The 20595-nt window shown below is 40.3% G+C and overlaps 1 protein-coding gene across 1 annotated transcript in view; it reads left to right on the top strand.

Annotated features, from left to right (window-relative positions):
- The window catches only part of MOGAT2 (monoacylglycerol O-acyltransferase 2), a 101376-nt gene that overhangs the window by 79061 nt on the left and 1720 nt on the right, over positions 1 to 20595 (top strand). Inside the window, exons 3-5 of the mRNA XM_073661437.1 lie at positions 7158 to 7362; positions 7583 to 7757; positions 11294 to 11493. Coding sequence (XP_073517538.1) covers positions 7158 to 7362; positions 7583 to 7757; positions 11294 to 11493 — 580 coding nt within the window. The remainder of the gene's footprint in view (positions 1 to 7157; positions 7363 to 7582; positions 7758 to 11293; positions 11494 to 20595) is intronic.

A 20595-nucleotide genomic window follows, 5' to 3' on the forward strand; every position in this document is an offset into this window, starting at 1 on the left:
TGTCTGATAACCGGAAATAATAAATTGAAATCTCTTGCACTGCAAATGGAGGGAAACTAGACAGCAAGTCCCTTTTAAGATATAAACTCCAATAATCACACTTTATATTCAGCATGATTATTATATTCCTCTTGACACGTAATCTTCACATGTTTCATCGGCAAGACAATTGATTTGTCAGAGATTACATAAAAATCCAAAATAGATCATTGTTACGTAAGAGACGCACAAAGAAATCGTTATATTATAGGAGTATAATCCTGATCATTTATGGGCCATTGCACCGTCTAGGGGAGCGGCGCACAAATCCTGCATGACTGTCTCCTATTCCCACATTTTTAGAGAAGTTTTTCTTTTTAATGGATACATGTGGGCTGCCATGCGGCCATCAATCTTCAGTGGAGGTACAGGGGTGCGGACAGAGAAAAGAGCAGGTCGGTGACCGAGTGACCCGTAGAGTCTGCCCCATTAATCCACAATTTCCAACAATGGCTGGAATTTCCCCAAAGTGCAACTGTAATAACCAAAATTGGGGCCACGATTACAGGGGGAAGTGCGGGCAGTAATTAGTCATAGCCAAAGACCCATGGTTCAAGTGGCCGGCCCATCAGATCATATTAATGGTCCGACTAACAGTGGCCACATACATTCAACTGAAAGCGGATTGCGAGCAGTTGGATAGTGCATAAAATCGTAGTTTTCCCTTTATGCAGTTTTTTTTCTATGCTATTTTCTTTATTTTTTGGATTCTGTTTGTTTTATTTTTGCAATTTTTGTTTGTTTTCGCTCCATCTTCTTTGTCACATGATGGCTTTATGTCTATGGAATGGGTTTTTTTTGGACAGTGCCTGATTTGGAGCAAATTCCATCAGGATCACGCACTTTCTTTTTTTTTTCAAAACCTGAAGGAAAAAAAAAACTTAAAAAAAAAACCCTCCTCATGTGAACAGCAAAGAGGATTAACATTGAAATGAATAGGACAACTCTTTCAAGCCTTTTTAGGCATTTTTTGTCGCATCTGACCGCAGCCTTTCTGGGTCTGCATGGACCGGACCCCCAGCTATTGATCAGTGTATTTTCACAGGGAGATTTTTTGATTTTTATTTTTCTGGCTGTAAAATCCAATGTCTAAAAACACATGGTTTTTGGAGCTGTTTTGTAATAAGAACATTGGTGTTTTTAGAGCTTTTTTTTCAGATCGGTTTTGTTATGTATTTTTAATAATAACGGTACAAAGGACCCTTTATGGATATTTCTGTGTGAGAAATCCATTCCGAATAAATACTTCCAAAAACATTTCGGCCATATCCAGGACAAAACTGGTGTAATAAAAACACCAAAAAATGTGCCAAAAAGCGCTGTTCTTTGAAGAGTTTTAATTTTTAATATGTGAGTTTTTAAGCTAGAAAAATACAAAATGGATCTGTGACAGTCACCATATTGCTGTATTATCTGGGCACTGTATGGCACTGATTATTGATGATCTATGAAACTATTCAGTAATTATATGGTAGTGTTATATGAGCACTGTATGTACTGTTATTAAGCACTATATGGCACTATTAAGTAGTAACTACCATAAATTGTGTTATATGGGCACCGTATAGCATTAATCTTTGATGTATAGGACGGTATTAGGGTATGTAGTGACTATGATTCAGTATGACTTGGGCGGTATTAAGACACTATCAGTGCTATTAGTGACTGTTATGCGCAGTAAGGTTGTAAGGGGTCTTTGTAAGGGTTAAGGCGGTGATGTCACTATTATACAGATGATGTCACTATTACGAAGGTACTGTCAGTATTATGGAGGCACTGCAGTTGTTTTGGGGGCACCTGGTACTGTGATGTGGTCCCTGGCTTCGATTAGAGACATTAGGAGCATTATGGCTGTGATGGGTCAGTGAAGATGTCAGTGTACCTCTTATGGGGGCACTCCAGCTGTTAGGGGACCAGACACTGTTATGGGGATACAGAAGCCCTCCGATCTGTGTTTGTGAGGACAGCGGCCTTCACTTTGTTTTGTATATGTAACTTATTGGGTGACTGAGGCGTAACGTCAGCGGAGGATGATAGTCAGGGTTTTACTGTAACTAGTTGTGGACACTAAAAGAAAAACATCTGACCCCAAAAGAAAACCAGCGAGGACGAGAGTAACCCCATCAGCTCTGGAGAGAAACGCAAAGTGAGATGGACCACAACAGAAACAAGTACACAGTGAATGCACCAGCAGAATAGTGAGTGCAGCTCTGGGGTATAATACAGGATGTAACTCAGGATCAGTACAGGATCAGTAATGTAATGTATGTACACAGTGACTGCACCAGCAGAATAGTGAGTGCAGCTCTGGAGTATAATACAGGATGTAACTCAGGATCAGTAATGTAATGTATGTACACAGTGACTGCACCAGCAGAATAGTGAGTGCAGCTCTGGAGTATAATACAGGATGTAACTCAGGATCAGTAATGTAATGTATGTACACAGTGATTGCACCAGCAGAATAGTGAGAGCAGCTCTGGAGTATAATACAGGAGGTAACTCAGGATCAGTAATGTAATGTATGTACACAGTGACTCCACCAGCAGAATAGTGAGAGCAGCTCTGGGGTATAATACAGGATGTAACTCAGGATCAGTACAGGATCAGTAATGTAATGTATGTACATAGTGACTGCACCAGCAGAATAGTGAGTGCAGCTCTGGAGTATAATACAGGATGTAACTCAGGATCAGTAATGTAATGTATGTACACAGTGACTGCACCAGCAGAATAGTGAGTGCAGCTCTGGAGTATAATACAGGATGTAACTCAGGATCAGTAATGTAATGTATGTAAACAGTGACTGCACCAGCAGAATAGTGAGTGCAGCTCTGGAGTATAATACAGGATGTAACTCAGGATCAGTAATGTAATGTATGTACACAGTGACTCCACCAGCAGAATAGTGAGAGCAGCTCTGGAGTATAATACAGGAGGTAACTCAGGATCAGTAATGTAATGTATGTACACAGTGACTGCACCAGCAGAATAGTGAGTGCAGCTCTGGAGTATAATACAGGATGTAACTCAGGATCAGTAATGTAATGTATGTACACAGTGACTGCACCAGCAGAATAGTGAGTGCAGCTTTGGAGGATAATACAGAATGTAACTCAGGATCAGTAATGTAATGTATGTACACAGTGACTGCACCAGCAGAATAGTGAGTGCAGCTCTGGGGTATAATACAGGATGGAACTCAGGATCAGTAATGTATGTACACAGTGACTGCACCAGCAGAATAGTGAGTGTAGCTCTGGAGTATAATACAGGAGGTAACTCAGGATCAGTAATGTAATGTATGTACACAGTGACTGCACCAGCAGAATAGTGAGTGCAGCTCTGGGGTATAATACAGGATGTAACTCAGAATCAGTAATGTAATGTATGGACATAGTGACTGCACCAGCAGAATAGTGAGTGCAGCTCTGGAGGATAATACAGAATGTAACTCAGGATCAGTAATGTAATGTATGTACACAGTTGACTAGCCCAGGGGATGGGGATGACTCGGTACCCGGGCCTTTGCCTGGCCTTGGGGATGTCGCGGTGGTCGGCTCCCGAGCCCGTACCTTGGGGTCACTCTTTAAAAAGGGGCTAATAGATTTCTTAGTTGTATGAAAGTTTGTGACGCCACCTGTGGCTTCTGGTGAGGATCACCAGCGCTGCGCAGTCCACTGGGGCCGATGATATGGCAGCTCGATGGTATAGCTCCCCACAGGTGGAGCTAGGCCTCAGGGCAGCGTACGGAGAGGGGGATGGAGGACAGGCTAGACCCAGCCGGGTCCGAGCAAGAACTGGGACAGACACGATAGTCACTTCAGTACCTTTTACTGATGGAAATTCAGGCACATCCTGGAGCACTGTAGGGTGAAGGGTGCATGTCTGGATCCTCCCCAATGAGCGGGTGTAGGGCCTCCTGTTTCTTGCCTCTGGTTAGTAAGTTTCTGACCTGCCTGGAGCTAGGCCTAACTTTGTCTCTGTCCTGCGCTGGCTGACCTTGTGGTAGGGCCTTTTCTTGGAATACACGCACCTCAGTTTGTGGGGCCTATGCGTTTCCCGGCTCTGTTACGTATCAGCACTTTAGCGATCCTGGGACTTGTAGTTCTCCAGGGATTCCGGTTATGCCTTACTGAGTCATAGAGATCCCGTTAAGTTTGGACCCGGGGTCCAGTAACTGCTTCGGGGTGAGCTGGTCAAGCTCCTCTGCCCCCTATGTACTAACTTTCCACTCGCCTTCGGCCAACTCGGGCCCTCACTACGCTACTCACACTAATGGCAGCTTGCCATGCTTCACCGATCTTATGGCGCCGGCAAACCTAAAGCTCACTTCTCTGAGCTACATTGAGTCTTGATCTGTATAAGCTCCACTGCAGGATAGCAATTGCAGGAGCTGGAACAGTCTTTTGTCCTCTGAGTCTGGACTGTGCTCCACTGCAGGCTGACCTCTCTCAGGCTTCTCTACTGCAGGAACTCTCTCAACAGACTTGGCTCTCTGTCGACTCCAGACTGAACTGCCTGGCTCCACCTTCCCTATTTATATCCCTAACGGGCTCCCTCTGCTGGTCTGAGGTGGAAGGTGGAAATGTGTGAATGTTTATGGGCGCCTCTTGTGGAGGAATCCATTAATGCACCCTTCCAGGATCTGTGATACCAAGCGCAGCTGGGCGTCACACAGTGACTGCACCAGCAGAATAGAGAGTGCAGCTCTGGAGGATAATACAGAACGTAACTATGGATCAGTAATGTAATGTATGTACACAGTGACTGCACCAGCACAATAGTGAGAGCAGCTCTGGAGTATAATACAGGAGGTAACTCAGGATCAGTAATGTAATGTATGTACACAGTGACTGCACCAGCAGAATAGTGAGTGCAGCTCTGGAGTATAATACAGGATGTAACTCAGGATCAGTACAGGATCAGTAATGTAATGTATGTACACAGTGACTGCACCAGCAGAATAGTGAGTGCAGCTCTGGGGTATAATACAGGAGGTAACTCAGGATTAGTAATGTAATGTATGTACACAGTGACTGCGCCAGCAGAATAGTGAGTGCAGCTCTGGAGTATAATACAGGATGTAACTCAGGATCAGTAATGTAATGTATGTACACAGTGACTGCACCATCAGAATAGTGAGTGCAGCTCTGGAGTATAATACAGGAGGTAACTCAGGATCAGTAATATAATGTATGTACACAGTGACTGCACCGGCAGAATAGTGATCGCAGCTTTGGGGTATAATGCAGGATGTAACTCAGGATCAGTAATGTAATGTATGTACACAGTGACTGCACCAGCAGAATAGTGAGCGCAGCTCTGAAGTATAATACAGGATGTAACTCAGGATCAGTAATGTAATGTATGTACACAGTGACTGCACCAGCAGAATAGTGAGTGCAGCTCTGGAGTATAATACAGGATGTAACTCAGGATCAGTAATGTAATGTATGTACACAGTGACTGCACCATCAGAATAGTGAATGCAGCTCTGGAGTATAATACAGGATGTAACTCAGGATCAGTAATGTAATGTATGTACACAGTGACTGCACCAGCAGAATAGTAAGTGCAGCTCTGGAGTATAATATAGGATATAACTCAGGATCAGTACAGGATCAGTAATGTAATGTATGTACACAGTGACTGCACCAGCAGAATAGTGAGTGCAGCTCTGGAGTATAATACAGGATGTAACTCAGGATCAGTACAGGATCAGTAATGTAATGTATGTGCATAGTGACTGCACAAGCAGAATAGTGAGTGCAGCTCTGGAGTATAATACAGGATGTAACTCAGGATCAGTACAGGATCAGTAATGTATGTACATAGTGACTGCACCATCAGAATAGTGAGTGCAGCTCTGGAGTATAATACAGGAGGTAACTCAGGATCAGTAAAGGATCAGTAATGTAATGTATGTTCACAGTGACTGCACCAGCAGAATAGTGATCGCAGCTCTGGGGTATAATACAGGATGTAACTCAGGATCAGTACAGGATCAGTAATGTATGTACATAGTGACTGCACCATCAGAATAGTGAGTGCAGCTCTGGAGTATAATACAGGAGGTAACTCAGGATCAGTAAAGGATCAGTAATGTAATGTATGTTCACAGTGACTGCACCAGCAGAATAGTGATCGCAGCTCTGGAGTATAATACAGGATGTAACTCAGGATCAGTAATGTAATGTATATACACAGTGACTGCACCAGCAGAATAGAGAGTGCCGCTCTGGAGTATAATACAGGAGGTAACTCAGGATCAGTAATGTAATGTATGTACACAGTGACTGCACCAGCAGAATAGTGAGTGCAGCTCTGGAGTATAATACAGGAGGTAACTCAGGATCAGTAATGTAATGTATGTACACAGTGACTGCACCAGCAGAATAGTGAGCGCAGCTCTGGAGTATAATACAGGATGTAACTCAGGATCAGTAATGTAATGTATGTACACAGTGACTGCACCAGCAGAATAGAGAGTGCAGCTCTGGAGTATAATACAGGAGGTAACTCGGGATCAGTAATGTAATGTATGTACACAGTGACTGCACCAGCAGAATAGTGAGTGCAGCTCTGGAGTATAATGCAGGATGTAACTCAGGATCAGTAATGTAATGTATGTACACAGTGACTGCACCAGCAGAATAGAGAGTGCAGCTCTGGAGTATAATACAGGATGTAACTCAGGATCATTAATGTAATGTATGTACACAGTAACTGCACCAGCAGAATAGTGAGTGCATCTCTGGGGTGTAATACAGGAGGTAACTCAGGATCAGTAATGTAATGTATGTACACAGTGACTGCACCAGCAGAATAGTGAGTGCAGCTCTGGAGTATAATACAGGAGGTAACTCAGGATCAGTAATGTAATGTATGTACACAGTGACTGCACCAGCAGAATAGTGAGTGCAGCTCTGGAGTATAATACAGGATGTAACTCAGGATCAGTAATGTAATGTACATACACAGTGACTGCACCAGCAGAATAGTGAGTGCAGCTCTGGAGTATAATACAGGAGGTAACTCAGGATCAGTAATGTAATGTATGTGCAGTGACTCTTCCAGACTATTTCTTACCAAAGGTGAATTTGTGTTTTTTACAGTTGATTAAAACTGCAGATTTGGATCCGAATAAGAACTACATTTTTGGCTTCCATCCACACGGGGTCCTCATAGCCGGAGGGTTCACAAATTTCTGCACAGAGGCCACTGGATTTCCTGACCTGTACCCGGGAATTACACCGTACCTCCTGATGTTACCACTGTGGTTCCGGGCGCCATTTTTCAGGGATTACATTATGAGTGGCGGTAGGTACCACACAGGGATTTCGGATATTAGCACATTTTCAATGTCAACCTCTTGGGTTTAATTAATCTTTTACATTTTTATATTTGTTGAATTTTAAAAAGTAACAATAATGATGATAATCACAGGTGAAGGGACAGAGACAAACAGAACGTTTTCCTTGGGTATTAGCTGTCAGGAGGGGGAGAGACATCCAGAGCTAAAAACAGTGATCTCTTCCAGGATTGATCCCATCTGACAAGGACAGTGCTACCTACCTGCTAAAGAAAAAGAAAAGTGGAACCGCTATAGTCATCGCTGTGGGCGGAGCAGCGGAGTCTCTGGACGCTCGGCCCGGTGCTTTCACCCTAATGCTGAAAAACCGGAAAGGATTTATCAGACTTGCCATCGAAAATGGGTAATTTCATGTGACAACTTATTATTGCAGTGTTTAGAATCGCATTCAAAATTTTGCAGCTTCAGAGCTGAAATCTCTCAACACTCTGAGCTTATACAGTGTCATCACAACAGCCTTTTTTTTTTAGCAATTGAATCACAGAAAGTGCAGTCTTTACAATAGACCCTTGGGGTGGACGTACGACATGTGCTGCCGGTTCAGATCCCTATTACACAGAGTCGCTGTGCAGATCTTACCCAGGATTCAAACTCAGAACCTTTAGCATGAAAGGCGGCAACATTATTAATGAACCACAGGCTACACTCCTAAATATAGGAGGTTTTTTTTGTCTGCCTGAAGATCAAAAATGGTATTCTTCTTCTTTACAGGCATATTGTACTGGTACATGGATATACATCTCCATATATCTGTTTTTTATTCTTTTAACTCACATTTATATTAACGTTTGTAACACTTACACACTGTATGTCTATGGTAAAATTACACTTTAAATTTCACTATATAAGATCCATAGTTTTTAATACAAAAAAAAAGTTATGGCTCTCAATGTGGAAAAATTATTTTGGTCATCTGAGCAAAAAATGTTATTTTGATTAGTAAAGAGATTAAATTACAAATTGTGGGTTATATGGTTGCCTTTCCCCTTTTTATGGTATGATGGGTGTTTTGTCGTTCTTAATGCTATGTGTGTAATGTCTAAATTTGCACACAATATGTACATACAGTATGTGTTTACTATGTACAGAATGCTTGTGTGTGTTATATGTTCATGGATATGTAATGTATACATGAATACGATCGAGTCCTAAATAGGCCTGTGCATGTGTGTACTATATATATGTCTTTGTGCGTGTAATTTGTAAAAATGTCTGTAATGTGTTGCCATCCATATTTTCTGTGTGTGTAATATATATATATATATATATATATATATATATATATATATATTTATTTATTTATATTACACCCTGCACATATATTGTATTTTTGCTTAATGGGTGTCACGCAAGGTGTGTGAAAGACTAAGTGCAACACAAAAACACAAAGGGAAGGGGGAAAGGAAGCCCAGACTCTAGGGAAAGGGGGGAGTGGGGGAGTGGAGACCTCCTAGGCTGGTCTAATATCACTCTGTCTCCACTAACGGCCCTGTATTGGTTCCTCGCCAATCACTGCCCGCAAACCTAAACCCTGTATTTCCCTATCGCTTGGCCCTGGATAGGGAAGGGGGATGAGAACTAGTCAATCCCCACTAATGACTAAAGATAACAAGGGAGACAGACATGGGGAAAAGTAACTTAGCTTTAGCCGACTTCAGAGAGATAACTCCAAGCGTCCTCCTAGCACCACAGAGGAAGATGGTAGTCTGAGAGCTCCAAGCCTTGACAAGGAAACATGTGAGTATCACTGGCACCTTCCTGCTGCAAAGTGAAACTATTTAAACACCCAGGCCAGGGTGTCAATTAGCAGGAAGGAGGTAGCCGCTGGGTCCTAGAGGGAAACGGCTAAGAAGGTGTCTGTAATGCCAAGTGAAGAGATCTTCTGCAAACAACTGTAGGGCGACTGTCTGTCACATCTGACACACCCGTGACAGATGGTTTATAATAATGCAGCTGGGGCATTATGGAGAATCCCCAGAAACATATCCTATACCAGTGGCCCTTTGCTGTCAGTGTCCACCCCGAAAGACACTTTTATAGTGTTCTAAAAATGGTCCCATTATATTATAATTCCTCAGGTAGGTTGTGAGGAGTTTGGTGTACTAACTGCTTCCACTTAGAATCTGAAAAATTGTAAAGTCATGGCCAAAAGTGTTGGAACCTTTGAAATTGTTCCAGAAAATGAAGTATTTTTTCCAGAAAATTATCGTAATTACAGATTTTGTTATACACGTTTATTTCTTTTGTGTGTATTGGAACAACACAAAAAAACTGAGGAAAAAAGGCAAATTGGACATAATTTCACACAAAACCCCAAAAATAGGCTGGACAAAATTGTTGGCACCTTTTCAAAATTGTAAGTCAATAACTTTGTTTCAAGCATGTGATACTCACCAGTGTCAAGTAACAGGTGGGGCAATATGAAAATCTGAAACCAGATAAAAAAGGGAGAAGTTGACTCAATCTTTGCATTGTGTGTCCATGTGTGCCACACTAAGCATGGAGAACAGAAAGAGGAGGAGAGAACTGTCTGAGGACTTGAGAACCAAAATTATTGCAAAATATCAACAATCTCAAGCTTACAAGGCAATCTCCAGAGATCTTGATGTTCCTTTGTCCACAGTGCAGAACATCAAGAAATTTACCGTGGACGTGGAAGGCAGAGAAAAATCGATGAAAGGTTGCAACGCAGGATAGTCCGGATGGTGGATTAGCAGCCCCAATCAATCAAAGAACTCCAAGCTGTACTGCAGGCTCAGGGTGCATCAGTGTCAGTGCGAAGTATCTGTCCAAATGTGAATGAAATGGAACTCGGGAGGATCCCACTGCTGACACAGACATAAAAAAGCTAGACTGCAGTTTGCCAAAATGTACGCGGGTAAACCAAAATCCTGAAAATACTGAAAATGGAATGAGGCCTACAAAGAAAAGAACACAGTACCTACAGTCAAATATGGTGGAGGTTCAAAGATGTTTTGGGGTTGTTCTGCTGCCTCTGGCACTGGGTGCCTTGACTGTGTGCAAAAAAATTAATTCATCGCACACTCTTAGAAATTTTGCTATTTGGTGCAAGTTTATTCACACAGAGAAAATGCAAAAAAAAATACAATGGTGAAGGCGACAGTAGGTAGACGTTTCGGCCACACTGGCCTTATTCATTAAGTCGCTATTGTATCTGGTTTAGCTAATGGGAAGACACCATAGTATATAGATGAATGTTCCAGTTAGAAGCTTCACAGTGGTACCAGGGTTCATCAGCCTGTGGAGAGCTGCAGTTCCTGCGTCATGGACGTCTCTAGGTAGGGGGTCCCACGTGTGGTGGCTGCGGAGGGTGCATGTGCAGCGTTCTCACGTGCCAACAATTTAGTTTGGGCCATTTTTGGAGTTTTGTGTGAAATTTTGTCCAATTTTTTTCTCTGTTGTTTTTGTGTTGTTCCAATACACACAAAAGGAAATAAACGTGTATAACAAAACGTGTGGAATTGCAATTATTTTTTGGAAGAAATACTTAATTTTCTGGAACAATTTCAAGGGTGCCAACACTTTTGGCCATGACTGTATATAGTACAATACTACTATAACACTTGGTCGGTATGAAGAATTGTACATCCTTTTTATTTTAAGAAAGCATCATTTCCCTCATGCATTATAAACGTTTAGCTAAGCAGCCAGGGGCTTGTCTTTATACAAACTTGCTGACTGTTTCCATGAACAAACAGCAGATTTTTTCATGCAGCTCTGCAATGTAAGTCAAGATCAGTAATATAATGTATTTACAGGTATCATAAAATATACGGTGATTGTAAATCATAAGCGATTGAAAGCACTTAGCATTTTAAATGAACTCTCAGTCTGATCCTCGCACTCTTCTGTGTCCAGCGCTTCCTTGGTCCCCGTCTTCTCCTTTGGGGAGAATGAACTCTTCGACCAAGTGGAGAATCCAAAAGGATCAATGCTGAGAAGGATCCAGGAGAATCTGCAGAAGCTGATGGGTGTGGCCCTACCCCTGTTCCACGCACGGGGCGTCTTCCAGTACAGCTTTGGACTAATCCCATATCGGAGGCCGATCAACACGATTAGTAAGTGAATAGTTTTATTTTAATTGTTACATTAAAGGGATTGTCTATTCCTGATGTACATCTATTTTTATATCCCATGAGATGCCCAGGTTATACCAGCTGATCATATATAATTATATACAAGAGATGCCCAGGTTATACCGGCTGATCATATATAATTATATACAGGAGATGCCCAGGTTATACCAGCTGTACATATATAATTATATACAGGAGATGCCCAGGTTATACCAGCTGATCATATATAATTATATACAGGAGATGCCCAGGTTATACCAACTGTACATATATAATTATATACAGGAGATGCCCAGGTTATACCAGCTGTACATATATAATTATATACAGGAGATGCCCAGGTTATACCAGCTGTACATATATAATTATATACAGGAGATGCCCAGGTTATACCAGCTGTACATATATAATTATATACAGGAGATGCCCAGGTTATACCAGCTGTACATATATAATTATATACAGGAGATGCCCAGGTTATACCAGCTGATCATATATAATTATATACAGGAGATGCCCAGGTTATACCAACTGTACATATATAATTATATACAGGAGATGCCCAGGTTATACCAACTGTACATATATAATTATATACAGGAGATGCCCAGGTTATACCAGCTGATCATATATAATTATATACAGGAGATGCCCAGGTTATACCGGCTGATCATATATAATTATATACAGGAGATGCCCAGGTTATACCAGCTGATCATATATAATTATATACAGGAGATGCCCAGGTTATACCAACTGTACATATATAATTATATGCAGGAGATGCCCAGGTTATACCAGCTGTACATATATAATTATATGCAGGAGATGCCCAGGTTATACCAGCAGTACATATATACATATATAATTATATACAGGAGATACCAGGTTATACCAGCTGTACATATATAATTATATACAGGAGATGCCCAGGTTATACCAGCTGTACATATATAATTATATACATGAGATGCCCAGGTTAAACCTGCTGTACATATATAATTATATACAGGAGATGCCCAGGTTATACCAGTTGTAAATATATAATTATACACAGGAGATGCTCAGGTTATACCAGCTGTACTTATATAATAATATACAGAAGATACCCAGGTTACACCGGCTGTGCATATATAATTATATACAGGAGATGCCCAGGTTATACCAGCTGATCATATATAATTATATACAGGTGATGCCCAGGTTATACCAGCTGTACATATATAATTACATACAGTAGATGCCCAGGTTATACCAGCTGTACATATATAATTATATACAGGAGATGCCCAGGTTATACCAACTGTACATATATAATTATATACAGGAGATGCCCAGGTTATACCAGCTGTACATATATAATTATATACAGGAGATGCCCAGGTTATACCAACTGTACATATATAATTATATACAGGAGATGCCCAGGTTATACCAGCTGATCATATATAATTATATACAGGAGATGCCCAGGTTATACCAGCTGATCATATATAACTATATACAGGAGATGCCCAGGTTATACCAACTGTACATATATAATCATATACAGGAGATGCCCAGGTTATACCAGCTGTACATATATAATTATATACAGGAGATGCCCAGGTTATACCAGCTGTACATATATAATTATATACAGGAGATGCCCGGGTTATACCAGCTGTACATATATAATTATATACAGGAGATGCCCAGGTTATACCAGCTGTACATATATAATTATATACAGGAGATGCCCAGGTTATACCAGCTGTACATATATAATTATATACAGGAGATGCCCAGGTGATACCAACTGTACATATATAATTATATACAGGAGATGCCCAGGTTATACCAGCTGTACATATATAATTATATACAGGAGATGCCCAGGTTATACCAACTGTACATATATAATTATATACAGGAGATGCCCAGGTTATACAAACTGTACATATATAATTATATACAGGAGATGCCCAGGTTATACCAGCTGTACATATATAATTATATACAGGAGATGCCCAGGTTATACCAGCTGTACATATATAATTATATACAGGAGATGCCCAGGTTATACCAGCTGATCATATATAATTATATACAGGAGATGCCCAGGTTATACCGGCTGATCATATATAATTATATACAGGAGATGCCCAGGTTATACCAACTGTACATATATAATTATATACAGGAGATGCCCAGGTTATACCAGCTGATCATATATAATTATATACAGAAGATGCCCAGGTTATACCAACTGTACATATATAATTATATACAGGAGATGCCCAGGTTATACCAACTGTACATATATAATTATATACAGGAGATGCCCAGGTTATACCAGCTGATCATATATAATTATATACAGGAGATGCCCAGGTTATACCGGCTGATCATATATAATTATATACAGGAGATGCCCACGTTATACTAGCTGATCATATATAATTATATACAGGAGATGCCCAGGTTATACCAGCTGATCATATATAATTATATACAGGAGATGCCCAGGTTATACCAACTGTACATATATAATTATATGCAGGAGATGCCCAGGTTATACCAGCTGTACATATATAATTATATGCAGGAGATGCCCAGGTTATACCAGCAGTACATATATAATTATATACAGGAGATGCCCAGGTTATACCAGTTGTAAATATATAATTATATACAGGAGATGCTCAGGTTATACCAGCTGTACTTATATAATAATATACAGAAGATACCCAGGTTACACCGGCTGTGCATATATAATTATATACAGGAGATGCCCAGGTTATACCAGCTGATCATATATAATTATATACAGGTGATGCCCAGGTTATACCAGCTGATCATATATAATTATATACAGGAGATGCCCAGGTTATACCAGCTGATCATATATAATTATATACAGGAGATGCCCAGGTTACACCAGCTGTACATATATAATTATATACAGGAGATACCCAGGTTATACCAGCTGTACATCTATTTTTATATCCCATGAGATGCCCAGGTTATACCAGCAGATCATATATAATTATATACAGGAGATGCCCAGGTTATACCAGCTGTACATATATAATTACATACAGTAGATGCCCAGGTTATACCAGCTGTACATATATAATTATATACAGGAGATACCCAGGTTATACCAACTGTACATATATAATTATATACAGGAGATACCCAGGTTATACCAACTGTACATATATAATTATATACAGGAGACGCCCAGGTTATACCAGCTGTACATATATAATTATATACAGGAGACGCCCAGGTTATACCAGCTGTACATATATAATTATATACAGGAGATGCCCAGGTTATACCAGCTGATCATATATAATTATATACAGGAGATGCCCAGGTTATACCAACTGTACATATATAATTATATACAGGAGATGCCCAGGTTATACCAACTGTACATATATAATTATATACAGGAGATGCCCAGGTTATACCAACTGTACATATATAATTATATACAGGAGATGCCCAGGTTATACCAGCTGTACATATATAATTATATGCAGGAGATGCCCAGGTTATACCAGCAGTACATATATACATATATAATTATATACAGGAGATGCCCAGGTTATAGCAGTTGTACATATATAATTATATACAGGAGATGCCCAGGTTATACCAGCAGTACATATATACATATATAATTATATACAGGAGATGCCCTGGTTATACCAGCTGTACATATATAATTTATGTACAGGAGATGCCCTGGTTATACCAGCTGTGCATATATAATTATATACAGGAGATGCCCAGGTTATACCAGCTGATCATATATAATTTATATACAGGAGATGCCCAGGTTATACCAACTGTACATATATAATTATATACAGGAGATGCCCAGGTTATACCAACTGTACATATATAATTATATACAGGAGATGCCCAGGTTATACCAGCTGTACATATATAATTATATGCAGGAGATGCCCAGGTTATACCAGCAGTACATATATACATATATAATTATATACAGGAGATGCCCTGGTTATACCAGCTGTACATATATAATTATATGCAGGAGATGCCCAGGTTATACCAGCTGTACATATATAATTATATGCAGGAGATGCCCAGGTTATACCAGCAGTACATATATACATATATAATTATATACAGGAGATGCCCAGGTTATACCAGCTGTATACAGTGGTGGCCAAAAGTATTGGCACCCCTGCAATTCTGTTAGATAATACTCAGTTTCTTCCTGAAAATGATTGCAATCACAAATTCTTTGGTCTTATTATCTTCATTTAATTTGCTTGCAAGGAAAAAACACAAAAGAGAATGAAGCAAAAATCAAATCATTGATCATTTCACACAAAACTCCAAAAATGGGCCGGACAAAAGTATTGGCACCCTCAGCCTAATACTTGGTTGCACAACCTTTAGCCAAAATAACTGCGACCAACCGCTTCCGGTAACCATCAATGAGTTTCTTACAATGCTCTGCTGGAATTGTAGACCATTCTTCTTTGGCAAACTGCTCCAGGTCCCTGATATTTGAAGGGTGCCTTCTCCAAACTGCCATTTTTAGATCTCTCCACAGGTGTTCTATGGGATTCAGGTCTGGACTCATTGCTGGCCACCTTAGAAGTCTCCAGTGCTTGCTCTAAAACCATTTTATAGTGCTTTTGGAAGTGTGTTTTGGGTCACTGTCCTGCTGGAAGACCCATGACCTCTGAGGGAGACCCAGCTTTCTCACACTGGGCCCTACATTATGCTGCAAAATTTGTTGGTAGTCTTCAGACTTCATAATGCCATGCACACGGTCAAGCAGTCCAGTGCCAGAGGCAGCAAAGCAATCCCAAAACATCAGGGAACCTCCGCCATGTTTGACTGTAGGGACCGTGTTCTTTTCTTTGAATGCCTCTTTTTTTTCCTGTACACTCTATGTTGATGCTTTTTCCCAAAAAGCTCTACTTTTGTCTCATCTGACCAGAGAACATTCTTCCAAAACGTTTTAGGCTTTCTCAGGTAAGTTTTGGCAAACTCCAGCCTGGCTTTTTTATGTCTCGGGGTAAGAAGTGGGGTCTTCCTGGGTATCCTACCATACAGTCCCTTTTCATTCAGACGCCAACGGATAGTACGGGTTGACACTGTTGTACCCTCGGACTGCAGGGCAGCTTGAACTTGTTTGGATGTTAGTCGAGGTTCTTTATCCACCATCTGCACAATCTTGCGTTGAAATCTCTCGTCAATTTTTCTTTTCCGTCCACATCTAGGGAGGTTAGCCACAGTGCCATGGGCTTTACACTTCTTGATGACACTGCGCACGGAAGACACAGGAACATTCAGGTCTTTGGAGATGGACTTGTAGCCTTGAGATTGCTCATGCTTCCTCACAATTTGGTTTCTCAAGTCCTCAGACAGTTCTTTGGTCTTCTTTCTTTTCTCCATGCTCAATGTGGTACACACAAGGACACAGGACAGAGGTTGAGTCAACTTTAATCCATGTTAACTGGCTGCAAGTGTGATTTAGTTATTGCCAACACCTGTTAGGTGCCACAGGTAAGTTACAGGTGCTGTTAATTACACGAATTAGAGAAGCATCACAGGATTTTTCAAAGGGTGCCAGTACTTTTGTGCATCCCCTTTTTTAGGTTTGGTGTGGAATTATATCCAATTTGGCTTTAGGACAATTCTTTTTGTGTTTTTTCATTGAAGACAAATTAAATGAAGATAATAATACCAAAGAATTTGTGATTGCAATCATTTTCAGGAAGAAACGGAGTATTATCTGACAGAATTACAGGGGTGCCAATACTTTTGGCCACCACTGTATATATTATTGTATACAGGAGATACCCAGGTTATACCAGCTGTACATATATAATTATATACAGGAGATGCCCGGGTTATACCGGCTGTACATATATGATTATATACAGGTGAAGTTCAGGTTATACCAGCTGTACATATATAATTGTGCAAAGATGATACTCCAGTTATACCAGCTGTATATATATTATTATATACAGGAGATACCCAGGTTATACCAGCAGTACATATATACATATATAATTATATACAGGAGATGCCCTGGTTATACCAGCTGTACATATATAATTATATACAGAAGATTCCCAGGTTATACCAGCTGTAAATATATAATTATATACAGGAGATGCCCAGGTTATACCAGCTGTAAATATATAATTCTATAAAGATGATACCCAGGTTATACCAGCTGTACATATATAATTGTATACAGGAGATGCCCAGGTTATACCGGCTGTACATATATAATTATATACAGGAGATGCCCAGGTTATACCAGCTGTAAATATATAATTATATAAAGATGATACCCAGGTTATACCAGCTGTACATATATAATTGTATACAGGAGATGCCCAGGTTATACCGGCTGTACATATATAATTATATACAGGAGATGCCCAGGTTATACCAGCTGTACATATATAATTATATACAGGAGATACCCAAGTTATACCAGCTGTATATTTATTATTATATACAGGAGATACCCAGGTCATACCAGCTGTACATATATAATTATATACAGGAGATGCCCAGGTTATACCAGCTGTATATATATAATTATATACAGGAGATACCCAGGTTCTACCAGCTGTACATATATAATTATATAAAGATGATATTCCGGTTATACCAGCTGTACATATATAATTATATACAGGAGATGCCCAGGTTATACTGGCTGTAGATATATAATTATATACAGGAGATGCCCAGGTTATACCGGCTGTACATATATAATTATATACAGGAGATGTCCAGGTTATACCAGCTGTACATATATAATTATATACAGGAGATGCCTGGGTTATACTAGCTGTACCTATATAATAATATACAGGAGATGCCCAGGTTATACCAGCTGTACATATATAATTATATACTGGAGATACCCAGGTTATATCAACTGTACATATATAATTATATACAGGAGATGCCCAGGTTATACCGGCTGTGCATATATAATTATATACAGGAGATGCTCAGGTTATACCAGCTGCACATATATAATTATATACAGGAGATGCCCAGGTTATACCGGCTGTGCATATATAATTATATACAGGAGATGCCCAGGTTATGCCAGCTGTACATATATAATTATATACAGGAGATGTCCAGGTTATACCAGCTGTACATATATAATTATATACAGGAGATGCCCAGGTTATGCCAGCTGTACATATATAACTATATACAGGAGATGCCCAGGTTATAACAGCAACAGCTGTACATATATAATTATATACAGAAGATACCCAGGTTATTCCAGCTGTACATATATAATTATATACAGGAGATGCCCAGGTTATACCAGCTGTACATATATAATTATATACAGGAGATGCCCAGGTTATACCAGCTGTACATATATGATTATATACAGGAGATACCCAGGTTATACCAGCTGTACATATATAATTATATACAGGAGATGCCCAGGTTATACAAACTGTACATATATAATTATATACAGGAGATACCCAGGTTATACCAGCTGTACATATATAATTATATACAGGAGATGCCCAGGTTATACCGGCTGTACATATATAATTATATACAGGAGATGCCCAGGTTATACCGGCTGTACATATATAATTATATACAGGAGATGCCCAGGTTATACCGGCTGGATATAATAATATATAGTGCTGGTTCTGTTTTCCTACAGACGTGTCGCGGTGTTTTGTGCTGAGTTCTAGGAGCCTTTGTGGTAATTGATTGCCTGCTTCGCTCTGATGTTTCGTGCATGGACTGGAGGATGAGATGTGTCCTCCCAGTGAGGCGGAAGGAATGAGCGAGCGCCCATATGGCAGCAATGAGACAATGGTCACATGATGGAGGATGCGGCTGATGAATCCTGCTGACCAGTCGCGGCAGCCATGACAGTACGGAGGATTGATGGATGTATAATTCCTCCTGTGACCAGGACTAATGTGACAAACAAACGTCCTGTGCACACAGTGTCCTATCAGATACTATTACACAGGGATTAATAGCAGCACATCATTGTCCTAATGTGCACAGAAGACAGGGGGCAAGTGATGACCACACGAGCGAACAGTCTGCTGAGAAACCGGTATTCTAAAATGATATGCTGCTATAACCTGGGTATTGTCTGAATATAATCATATATGTACAGCTGCTATAACCTGGGTATCTTCTGCATATACTTATACATGTACAGCTGGTATAACCTGGGTATTGTCAGCATAATCATATATATACAGCTGCTATAACCTGGGCATCTCCTATATATAATTATATATGTACTGTTAATATGACCTGAACATCGCCTGTATATAATTCTATACAGTACAGACCAAAAGTTTGGACACACCTCATTTAAAGATTTTTCTGTATTTTCATGACTATGAAAATTGTACATTCACACTGAAGGCATCAAAACTATGAATTAACACATGTGGAATTATATACTTAACAAAAAAGTGTGAAACAACTGAAAATATGTCTTATATTCTAGGTTCTTCACAGTAGCCACCTTTTGCTTTGATGACTGCTTTGCACACTCTTGGCATTCTCTGGATGAGCTTCAAGAGGTAGTCACCGGAAATGGTCTTCCAACAATCTTGAAGGAGTTCCCAGAGATGCTTAGCACTTGTTGGCCCTTTTGCCTTCACTCTGCGGTCCAGCTCACCCCAAACCATCTCGATTGGGTTCAGGTCTGGTGACTGTGGAGGCCAGGTCATCTGGCGTAGCCCCCATCACTCTCCTTCTTGGTCAAATAGCCCTTACGCAGCCTGGAGGTGTGTTTGGGGTCATTGTCCTGTTGAAAAATAAATGATGCTCCAACTAAACGCAAACCGGATGGAATAGCATGCCGCTGCAAGATGCTGTGGTAGCCATGCTGGTTCAGTATGCCTTCAATTTTGAATAAATCCCCAACAGTGTCACCAGCAAAGCCCCCCACACCATCACACCTCCTCCTCCATGCTTCACGGTGGGAACCAGGCATGTAGAGTCCATCCGTTCACCTTTTCTGCATCGCACAAAGACACGGTGGTTGGAACCAAAGATCTCAAA

Source organism: Phyllobates terribilis, unplaced genomic scaffold, assembly GCF_046119375.1.
Source record: "Phyllobates terribilis strain yellow unplaced genomic scaffold, ASM4611937v1 Scaffold_2__4_contigs__length_985480577, whole genome shotgun sequence".
Taxonomy (NCBI): Eukaryota; Metazoa; Chordata; class Amphibia; order Anura; family Dendrobatidae; genus Phyllobates; species Phyllobates terribilis.